Below are 12436 nucleotides of genomic sequence, written 5' to 3' on the forward strand. Positions count from 1 at the left end.
CAAAAAGACAAAATAGGACCTCGCTGGGGAGAGTAAACATCGGTTCCTAATGCTCGCAGCCTAACCACAGACACCCTCAGGCGCTGCCAACTGCTCACTCAAAAGGTTCAGCGCACGCACAGAGAGAGGCATACTGGGATGCCATCAGCATCAGCACCCCAGCAGGACACTCACAGTCAGGGAGAAGAGTATCCAGGGACAAGACACTTATTTAAAAAACTATCTAATCATCATGATGCCTTTTGACTTATTATCTAACTGTATGAAATCAGGTCTGCGCATTTTCCTCCAATTAAACAATAAATGGGTATAAAAAGAGGATCCCAGAGAGGCTTTCAGAAGTAACTATGGAGATGGGTTCAGGGTGCTGTAAAACACAGTGTGGGCGAACAGTTCAACAATTTAAGAATATTGTTTGTGTGCACAATTAATGCGGCTATTTAATTATGCAAGGTGCATAATATCATTAAATAAATCACGGAATCTAAAGAAGTCTCTGAATGCAAAGCTGGAAGCCATTGACACAATTGTGTGGTAGAAGTCTGTATAATATCGGCAAGTAACAGCTGAAATATAAACAGAATGTTTTTCTTATGCTGTTATCAATAAAGCAAAGTATTAAAATGACTTGCAAATCCATGCATTCTGCTTATATTTACACTGTCTTCTAACCTTTTTGAAAATAGGATTATATGCGTGTATATGTCTTGAAAATAAACTGCATTGACACTCGGTCTAATAACATCTGCCTGTGTGACCTGCAGCCGAGATTTATAAACGACACAGATATCAACCATCGCAGGGCTGGCACTGAAGATAAAAAGGACACAGTTTTCAGGTGCTGATTGCCTGGCTGGTTAATGTGTATGTATCACACAGCAGCCACAAGCCATTATCCTCTTGGGTTTAATATTGATATTTCTACTTGCCTAAATGAACAGGAGCCACATTAAAAGCAGGCAGTGGTAAAAATCACCCCAACTGAACTTCTGATAAAAGTCCTTATTCATCTTATTATGTTGCAGTAGTGCAATTCAGGGCAACTACCACATAGACCAGAGCTCTCTGAACTCCTGGTGACCTCCGCATGCTGTGTGGTTCAAGAGGATACTGCAATAACGCGTATTCATCACACAGATAATTGCAAGGCCCAGTCTCTCGCACATGACAAGCCAATGCCACCAGCTCTTAATTGGTATTCTTGGAGCTATTCACATTCCAATATTCATGGTGTCCTTTTTCATTTCCTGTTGAATAAATGCATCTGTTAATTGATAGTGTCATAACACAATGAAGAAGGCATTTAGAGCAACTATTTTCTGGATTACCTAAGGTGAAAGAGCATCATGTGTAGTTAATGCATATTTAAAAAGACAGGCAAAATGGCTGGTAAGTGGGGCCTGATGGCAGTCTGATGAGCTGCACTAGATAAAGATAAAGGAAGAGCAGATCTTTGCATATTCGCCTCGGCATGCAGGACTAACTTGGCGTAGCGATTGCCTTTAGTGGACAAGAGAAAATTGACACGAAAAAGCGAAAATTAACTGGCCATGGCTACATTACTCTTTTAGGGAGATTTTAATTTGAAGCTGTAAACAACACCCATGTGTCATCTTTCCAGCCTCCTTTCAAGATGACAGAAGATCACACATCCAGCAGATGTTACGCTGTATTTCATTTGCGACACATTCTGATGACCTGATGAATTAAAATCCAATATCTCTTTTCTTTTCTCTCTCATTTGACTTCATCATTTCCCAGGAGAAATAACTCCCGTCATCCAGTAAATGTATGTTTACCAGCTGGTTGATACCTCTTGTCGTAATATTTGACAGACAATGGAAAATAAGATTTTAGAGCCTTTTAGCTGAAAACAGCTGACTGCACTGATGACACCAATAAAGTCAGATTTAAAATCTTGGCTCGTAAAACCCAAAACAATAAGCTCAGAGAAAATAGGCTAAATAGTACACCTGAGACAAATGGATCCATTTCCCTTAGAAGAAATCACAGCTCTAAACAGACCAAAACACACTAACTGGCCAATTTGTGAGGTGCACCTGTTCAACTGGCTGTCAATGCAAAATATGCAAATATCTAATCAAACAATCACATGGCAGGAACTCAAGCAGCAGCACTTCCTGTTATTTACTGTCCTGTGTTTTACATCGACTTTTCAGAGCAAGAACATGTTATTTCAGGAGATTTGAGACCTGAGGCAGAATACTCATAAGTTCAAATTTTGAAATTCTCAATAGAACAAATGTTACAGACTCTGGGATGATGTAGAGATGTAGACATTTACCACACAGGAAGAGCATAACAAAAGCTGCATCACAAGAACTGTGGGTCCAGTGTTTTTATTGAAGCTTTAGAGGAAGTAAAAGTCTGGACATCATGGCCTCATCCATAAGTCATAGACTTGGTTGACTGATCCTTGGCTTGCTCTTTTCACATACTGTGCTGGAGAAAGACACCCAAGAGTATGTGTACAAATACATTGCTTGCAAAACAACCCACCTGTAATGTAGATGTAATGTGAATATGTTGCTAATTTAAAAGAAAAGTGATTTAAAGGATTTAATTATGAAGTATGCATTCACTGAGAAGCACTTCATTAGGCAAACCTGTTCAATTGCTCATTAACACAAATCATCCAATACTGTGGGAGAAACTCAGAGCATTTAAACACGTAGACACGGTCAAGACGAGCTGCTGCAGTTCAAACTGAGCATCAGAATCGCGAAGAAAGGTGATTTAAGTGACTTTGAACCTGGCATGGTTGTTGGTGCCAGCAGGGCAAGCCTGAGTATTTCAGAAAGTCCTAATCTACTGGGATTTGCCCACATGGCCATCTCTAAGGTTTACAGAGAATGGATGATCTGAAAAAAAGAAAACATTCAGTGAGTGGGAGTTCTCAGGGGGGAAATGCCTTGTTGATGCCAGAGATCAGAGGAATACGGTCAGACTGTTTTGAGCTGACAGGAAGGCAACAGTAACACAAAAATCCTCCCACTAATTATGGCCAATGCATGCAGAAGAGCATCTCTGAAAGCACATCAAACCTTGAAGCAGATGGGCTACAACAGCAGAAAACCACACAAGATGCCACTCATCTCAGCTAAGAAGAGGAAACTGAAGCTATTTCACACTGCATCATCAAAATTTGATAGTCGCAAATTGGATAAACCTTCCCTGTTCAGTTGAGTCTTGAATTTCTGTTGTGACATTTAGATGGTTGGGTCAAAATGTGGGGTATATAACATAAAAACATGTTAATCAGATCCATCCTGCTTTGAATTAATGATTCAGGCTGCTGCTGCTGGTGGTTTAATGACGGTTTTTGCCTGTCCCGTTTGGCTCTTTTGCCATCAGAATTATTGTCTAAAGGCGAAGAAAGATGCCCAACGGATTTACTTTACCAAATAGACCATCCCAGCCTTGCCGTTATGGTCTATTTGATTCACCTTTTATTGTTTATTTTATTTTATTTTCACTTGCTAAATACGGGACAGACTTGACTGGGGAAAAGAAAGGGGAGAAAGAAAGAGGGAAAGAAAAACAGCGGAGAAGAGGGACGAAGGGCAAAAACAAAAACCAACAAAATAAGCAGACAAAAAATACATATATCAATCACCTGGATCACCTGTTGAGAAAGAAAAGAGAGAAAACAAGCAGAAGAAAAAGAAAGCAATAGAATAAACAACATCACGATGATCTATGGGAATATAACAGTAAATACTAAATATTAAACATTATTGTGCAGCACGTAAGATGGACAGCGCACAGTGTGCTTTGAGGTAGGAGCCAAAAAGGGTGTAGTTTGTGTGTGTGAGCACCCGTGTATACACCTGTGAGCATGAGCGCGCTTGTATTTAAGGGGTCCCAGGGCCATCCGGACCAGGGCCCGGTTCAGCCGCGCCGCCTGGCCCCACAGAGCCCGGGACAGCCCACCCGACCCCACCACAGAGAAAACTGCACCCACCCCATCATCCACTCATCTTCCAGACTACACAAAACAATAGACGCCCAGGCTGAGATCTTCCTCCACCTCTCCTGTATCTCCCACTCCTGCAGAGTGAGTTCCTGAAGAGAGGAGACCTCCTGCAAGATGTAACAGCCTCCCCCACCAGCTGAAGAGCCCCCCAGGTGGCTTGATGCACTGGCGGCACCCTGCGCCAGGGCTGGGGCCCCATACACCCACCCGCCCACAACCCCGGCAACACACCAACCAGGACCCAAGCCCCCAAGGCCCAGCCAGGGCCCCAGCCCAGAGACCGAGCACCCCCAGAACCCCACGTCCGTCCTGGACCCACCCAGGGGCAGCCAGGCTACCAGGTCAGTAACCCACGTCTGTCAGCACAGACCCTCCCCTAGCCCCGCTGCACGCAGCCACGAGGAAACCATCACCTAAGAGCCAACAGAGCCCTTAATAGGCCATGACCGCAACCCCGGGTTGAGCCCTCCAAGGAAGATGCTCCTGGGGAACCCCCCGACACCCTAAGCCTGTCCCTACCCCCACACCAATCACAACAGTGAAGGCGGGACCAAACTATGACCCCCCCACCCCCACTAGGGGATGGAGCTGATCAAAGGAGCCCAGAGCAATTGATCTGATGTGGTGGCAGAGGCTGTATCAAGACTAATGTAATCTAATAGATAATTTCTATATTGGTTAGAATTAAGATTATTTTTATTTTCCAGTTCATGAGGACTGTTTTCTTGGCTATGCATAGGGCAGTGAAAACCATATGGGCGATATTCTTTTCTGAAGTGACATTATCTAAGCTGCCCAACAAACACACTAAGGGGGAAGTTGGAATGTTACATTTCAGACACTTCGATAAGTCTTCACATATCTCGCGCCAAAACTTCTGAACTGGTGGACAGAACCAAAGAGCGTGGATATAATTGTCCGGTGAATTGGTTTGGCAGTGTGAGCAGTTGTTGGTAGACGTAAAGCCCATCTTGAACATCCGATGACCTGTATAGTGCACTCTATGTAATATTTTGTATTGAATTAATTGAAGACTGGGATTTCTAATTAGATGAAAGGTTTTTAAGCAAATCTGAGACCAGAAGTTTAGGTCTAAGTTAACTGATAAATCCGCTTCCCATTTTGCAATAGGAAGTGATATTGATTCATCTGTTTTAGAAAGCATTCTGTATATTTTGGATAGTAATTTGGGGGTTTTAAGAGTAAGAAATTGAACCACACTTGGTGGTGTTTGTAGTTCAACTTGACCCGGTTTAAATTTCTTTTTTACTATGGATTTAATTTGTTGATATTCTAAAAATCTTTTCTTGTTGATCCCATATTGTGTAACTAGTCCGTCAAATGAAATAAATTCTGTTCCTTCTAATATATGTTCTAAATATTTGATTCCTTTATCACTCCAATCTGAAAAGTTTATCATATTATTGTTTTGTAATATGTCAGGGTTGTTCCAGATAGGTGTACGTTTGCATGGGATTAATGAAGACGCCGTCAATTTTAGAAACTCCCACCATGCTGTCAGAGAAGAGCTGATGTTGATGCTTTTAAAGCATTCATGTCGTTGGATGTTTGAGCTGATAAATGGTAGGTCTGAGATCTCTAGATTATTGCAAAGTGCTTGTTCTACATCTAGCCAAGGTTCATCTAAGAGGGTATGTTTTAGCCATCCTGAGATAAATTGAAGCCTGTTGGCTAAGAAGTAGTGCCGAAAGTTAGGTAGTTCTAATCCTCCTTTATCCTTGGTCTTTTGTAGTGTTTTTAAGCTTATACGTGGGGGTTTATCTTTCCAAAGGAATTTGGACATATATGAATCTAGAGATCTGAACCAATCTTGTGGCGGTTTAGTTGGGATCATTGAGAATAAATAATTTATTTTTGGTAAGACCATCATTTTTATAGCGGCAAGGGTTTTTTCTTGACATACCTGGGCCTCAGGTAAACATCTTTTAAATGTTACAGCCTACCTGAGTATTATTGCTGACCATGCCCATCAATTTATGACCACAGTGTACTCATCTTCTGATTGCTGCTTCAAGCAGGATAATTTGCCATGTCGCAAAGCTCAAACTGCTTTCTTGGACATGACAATGGGTTCACTGTACCCAAAGGGCCTCCACAGTCACCAGATTTTGATTCAATAGAGATTCTTAGGGAAGCAGAATAGCAGATTGGCATCATGGATGTGCTGCCAACAAATCTGCAGCAACTGTGTGATGATATCATAAAGATATGGACCAAAACCTCCGAGGAATGTTCCCAGCACCTTTTTGAATCCATGACATGGAAAAGCTGAGGGAAAGCAATATAATAAAGCCAGCAGTTGCTTTTTCACCTGAACCCCCTTTCTTTGTGTTGTTCATAGTGCAATCAGTGTTTTGGTACAAGCTTTCTGAGAAGGCCATCATCCATTAAAAGAAGAAAAATAAATCAGCTTGCTAATTGAAATTATTTTTGTTTACTGCAGAAAGACAGCATTATGAAGTGTTCTTGACCCGCCTGCTCCAGACATCATTACAGACATTTCAATGACTCATAACGCGCATCATTGTGGCTAGAATACAAGAAAGAGCAGAAATTGCTAATTTAGATCAAAACTAGACAAAAATGTCTGTCGTGTGATGACAGTTTATCATAGAAATTGCCAAATATTTTTCTCGCTTAATAAAACAAAAAATCAAGTTACAATTTTTTTTGGTTTGTTTGTTTGTTGTTTTTGCACTGATAGCACGGCACAAGCCAATGTTCCATAGAGCACAGCTACCCTCCAGTACGCCCACACTGGAATTAGATCAGTGCTGATATAATAAGGCTGACAACTGATGAGTTTTGCATTAAGAATTGGTTAGTGAATAGCCATATTTACATAAATACCAACATTGGTTTCAATTACATTATTTTATGTGATACATTCAAGTTATGCATGTAATGGCATTCTAATTTATATACTGATTTATTTATTTTCTTTTTTTCTTGGTTTTTGATTCTGGCAATTTCAGTCTTCTATACAAATCTGGTGCAGTTCACGTCAAGTTACTGAGTCCAATGTATTATTACTCCATAAAGAAGGACAGTTGGATTTCCTATATTCTTTGTGCCTTTCAGGTTTAAAGATAATTAAGTAAACTTTAATAGGGTAAAAAGTGACCCGTTACCTGATACAAGTTCCTCCATTACGACAAGGAAAGTGCTGGCAGACAGGAGGGTCACAGTTCTTGATATTTCTCCCTCTAACTGCCTCACCCATCAGGTAAATCTCCTTTGAGTTGACCTGAAGTTCTCTGATACAACCAATGAATCTCTTCTCTGCTTTTTCACTCTTGTCATGCATGTCCCACCGAGATGAAACATCCCCAAAAAATATGGGTCCAAAGGTCCCCTGTAAAATAAATAAATAAATAAATAATTAACACACATAAGTGATCAGCAGTATATATTACGGTAAGCAGCTAGGGAAAGCATTATGTCAATTAGATGTCCCCACAAAGGTATGAAAACACAGTGTGTGTGTGTGTGTGTGTGTGTGTGTGTGTGTGTGTGTGTGTGTGTGTGTGTGTGTGTGTGTGAAATTATTACTGCTATTACATTATTAGGACCTTAATGTATCCTGAGATGATGAAGAAGAAAGATAACAGACTCAGCTACTGTTACCCTCTGGTGTAATGCGGTATTAGTATCACCTAGACTCTAACTTTTATTCTTGTTAATAAGTCAGTTGCACTATCTGTTACATTATTACACTAGACCCCATGTTTGTTTTTTGTTTGTTTGTTTGTTTTAAATGTTGTGCCTTTTTTAACTGTTATGTTAAAACTTATCCTCCAGTTGTGAAGTTAATGGGTAATTAAAGGCAGTGGATGGCGTGTGGAAAAAAAACAGTGGGTGCAAGGGAAGTGAGGATTCTGGGCATTTAATGTATTCCATGTTTAATGTGAGACTAACCATCAAAATTAATGCGTTCGTAAGTTTAGAGAAATATGAGCACCGAGTAATGTTTTCTTTTTCAGTTCTTTGGATGTCACATATCTAGAGATAATGATCATTAAAAAAACAAAAAACACTGGTAGGTTCCTTTGATGTGCGGTAATTGGGTAACATTTGGCTAATATAGAGAAATTGTGTGAACCTGTAACTTATTCTTTTGTAACAGTCAACTTAACAACTGCAGCTGTGTCTGCAAAAATGCTACAAACGAGTACATCACATAAGCATAAAAGTGCCTATATTTTATTCCATCGTACTGTATAAATTTCCTTCCTTTACATTTTGTCATTTCTCTTCAACCTACAGAAGATTTCAAGTTCTGTCCTAAAAGATTCTAACTGTTCCTGTGGTTTACTCTGAGGTCTTATGGGTAATAAAACAAAACAAACTATAATAAAAGAGAAATGTGTTGATGTGAACATTTCTGAGTCAAATTATGGACACCGGATGTTAACTACGAGATTAAAAAAGCTCATTTGCCACTTGCCACTAGTGATAAAATGCAACCTTGTCATGTAATATACTGGATGTTAACAGTATGAAGAGCTCAAAGTACACTGAATATTACTGTTTCCAGTTTCGTCTCTGCCATTACAAAATCACATCAGTCATGTCAGAATTTATACATCCTTGGCACTCGTCATAACTGCTTGCTGGCATCGGAGGAAGTGTTGGACAGCTGAAGTGGAGGTGTTCAGTGAAGGGACACTTAAGTGTTAGACCACATTATCATTTAGGACGTTGGCTCAATACAAGCTTTAAATGACATAACCGCTGCAGATTTAAAAGCCTATAAAGAGACATGCATGACAGGGTTCCTGTGAATGTATGTGCAATGAAGCCACACTTGTAAGGACCTTGAAAGTATCTTTAAAAAAGCTTAGGATTCATATAAAACAAGCAGCGCGTGATGGCTGCTTTTAAAACATGCTAAACTGTGCTTGTATGTGATTCACTGTAGCTGTGTGATGATGATGGGCTGATGATAATGTATGACTTTATGGTGCCTTCAAGCATGTTTACCATGTTTATGAGAAGAGTCCATTTGAAAAGCCCCACTAATGTAAAATTCATGACTTTGTAAGTGGACCCACAGCACCGCTTTCACACGAGCAGTGTGCTCATTTTCGAATTTTATTTGAAGGCAGGGCTAGGCAGTGTGGAATCTGTTTCATATTCTTCTTATGCACATGTAAGGCCAGTTTAGATGAGTAAAACTTGGCCACAATAAAAACAGACAAAAACCTTGGGGCGAGGTTAACTATGCCTTTGGGCTAGTGCGAACCATCTTTGGGCAAGGAAAAAAACATACTGTGTGGATTTACTCAAGATGCATAGTGAAAAGTTTAAAAGCCAAGGCTGTGTTTTATTTGTGGATAGCCTTATTGAATATATATTTGAAGGTGTTTCCCTTTCGGACCACAGCATTTGGCAAGGGGATTATTTAAAATGCTTTAGTAATTGCACCATTATCTAATAAAGAAACAATATTTCTGTCTTTTAACACTTTGCATGGTTTCACTAGTTGCTGCTATAACAAGAAAAGAGAGGGTGTGTCAAAAGGGCTACATGTGTTTCTTTTTGATTGGCAGTAGGGGGACATTATCACAGCTTATAGATTGCTACAGATACATTGTTATATATATTAAAAGAAAAACACGCTGGAAAAAATCAAGGAAGACCTAAAACCTCCAAACAGAATTCACAGCGAGCCCACTGCTTCCAAACCTTCATTTCATTTTCTCCCTCTCGTTCTTCTAAAGGGGTCAAACAAGATCTGACTCTTACTTTTACAAATGTCACAGGGCCTCATGGCATGCCTCACACCAACAAATATTTCATGACACACATGAAATCTTCAGATTGAATTTTCAAGTTATTTCTTCTTTTTTTCCCTCCACAATTCAGGACCATGGAGAGCGCACGTGCACGCACGCACACACACATCAATCCTACTACTTATGGTACTACAAATGACCCTTTGTAGTATTTATCAGAAGTTGTACACAAACACCTTAAAACATATGCGTATATTATGCCTGTCAGATTAAAAGTAACCGTATTTGTGCTGACGGCAGGTTACTCATGCATGTCTGTGACCCTATGCTAATTTGTACTGCCCTTGGTAAATTTTTTTGATTATTACTGGAATCAACTAAGTGCTTTTGTTTTCAGAAATTTGGCAATTGTTCGTTTGACTCGCTGGCTTAAATTGCTACTCCAATCTGCACTTTTTCTGATTGCGGCTTAAAGCCAATTTGCTCTGCTTAGTAAATACTGGATAGAGTGTGAATAAGTAGAGGTAATATTTCAAAGCCAGAAAATAGATATGTTCATTTAATGCTTCAAAAAAGTTTGATTGTTTCCTTTGTCTGATGAAAAAAATACTGGCCTTCAGGTTAGAGCCTAACCATGATTACGTATGTGAAGGGTATGCGAAATGATCATTGCCCTTAGGTCTACGTGGTGCTGTTTAGTTTAACATGAATCAAAAATGTCAAGAAAATGTAAATATAAATACATGTAACAAAACGTCAAAAACAAGAAGACAGAGAAAACCAACAGCTATAAAAAATATAACCAGAATAAAGCTTTATATACACAGAATACAAAACTATAACCAGTGTAGAATGTAAACATGAAAAGTGCAACAAGCCAGACTGAGGAAACTTACTTGTAACTTACTTTTCCTACACTAACTGATGTTGCTTATTAAGCACTTTAATGTACTGCAATAACAACTACATTTCACCACATTATTTTAAGATTGCCATATTATTAGTATTTATATATCTACATGTATACCTTCATTCCCTTTATCTATGAGTAATTATACCCCTACGGCACCGGCTACTGGGCATTGAATGCAATCTGGTCTCATACACCAGTAGAGCAGCAAGCCTGCTGTGAACCCTGACACAGTAGCTCTATAGCTGGGTGTATCCTGTCTTTGTACTAATTAAAAAGAAACTGATCCAAAATGAAAACTACAGCCTGCCACTTTGCCACAGCCCTGAGTAACTAGATAACAGTGTTTAGTGAGAAATCAAGATACTTCTAATTTGACATATACTAACAGTGAAATAGATGGCAATATTGCTTCACCAACATCTGCTAAGCTGTCTGATTAGCCTCGGCAGTCTAGACTGGAAAGTGACAGCAGCTATCTCTCTCTGAAGTCTACAGCTGGCTTTAGTTTTGAGCCCACTCACTTCTTCTCTTGGCTGACAGTGTCAGATAAAGCCAACACAAATACAACACAAATAACTAAAGCACATATTTGTTTCCAAGACATTTTTAAGATCTTCATTTGATACAAAACACTACAAGTAGCTTTTTACTGGTATTGTTTATCCACAAATATACACAGCGTGTAAGTGTAAGTGTAAGTAGTATTTTTTTATTTTTAGAAACACACTCATTCACTTCATCTTTAAACCTGACAATACAAGAAAAAGTTTAGCACTGTGATGTCTAATTGTAGCAAAGATAGTGCTCGTGTAATGAATGAGGAACAAAGAAACATGTTGGCATCTCAAATTAGAAGACCATAAATCACACTGAGGAGTGGGAGGCATGTTGGGCCAGTGGGAAGGTTGAGACTCTCTCTGCATATTTGAATGTGAAAGCAAAATTATTAATTAATAACAAATATAGGTGTTGTTAATCAAATTAATGAGCCAGAAAAAAAAAGACCAGCCTGTGATTAATAATAGAACAAGCTTGATGTGGCTTACATGTTTGCCAATTGTGATTATCTATAGATAATACTGTAAAAGATGCACTTTTTTCTAAATTGAAGCCTGTTTTGTATTCATAAAGCAATGGGCTTTGGCAGCACACAACAACATACAGTCAATCTACTGATGGCCCTGCTGTCATGAGTTCGATAAGTTGTTTATTTGAATGTGGCGAGTCTGTTGGCACTGTGGGGGTGCCAAATGTATAGGGCTGTGGGACAAAAATGCAGGGATGTCAGGGAAAAAAAATTGCCAGTAAACATCATCTGTCTATATGACATAAATGCCAGGGCATATTTCCTGTGTTGCTCTTTAACATTAATGCTGCATTTATACTGTTTTACTTCATAATTGTCACAATGACATTTAGCAGATTTCAGAAATTTTAGATAACAATGCAGCCTTTATATAAGCAAAGACATTGACAAACAACCCTGCTACAAAAACTAAAAGCCACTGATGGCTTTGCGGACCTGAAATCTGTACTTCACAATTTCCACCGTAATGTGAAGTGTGCTACCAGAGGAGATAGAACGTTGGACCAGGTGTACACCAACATGGCGAATGCGTACAGAGCCCAGGCTTATCCCCACCTGGGTCTGTCAGACCATCTCTCCCTTCTGCTACACCCAATATACACACAAAAGATCAAGAGCACTGGGATTACAACCAAAACCGTGAGAACATGGCCGCAGGATGCTATTCCGATGCTTCAGGA

General features: G+C 39.6%; 1 protein-coding gene across 1 annotated transcript in view; it reads right to left on the minus strand.

The window, feature by feature from the left end:
- eys (EGF-like photoreceptor maintenance factor) overlaps positions 1–12436 on the minus strand; it is a 178593-nt gene that overhangs the window by 26736 nt on the left and 139421 nt on the right. The window contains exon 42 of the mRNA XM_085297088.1: positions 7150–7373. Coding sequence (XP_085153214.1) covers positions 7150–7373 — 224 coding nt within the window. The remainder of the gene's footprint in view (positions 1–7149; positions 7374–12436) is intronic.

The sequence above is a fragment of the Mchenga conophoros genome, linkage group LG13 (genome assembly GCF_057382185.1).
Source record: "Mchenga conophoros isolate Kocher_MC1m ecotype Shallow Benthic linkage group LG13, M_conophoros_male_GT1.1, whole genome shotgun sequence".
Lineage (NCBI taxonomy): Eukaryota > Metazoa > Chordata > Actinopteri > Cichliformes > Cichlidae > Mchenga > Mchenga conophoros.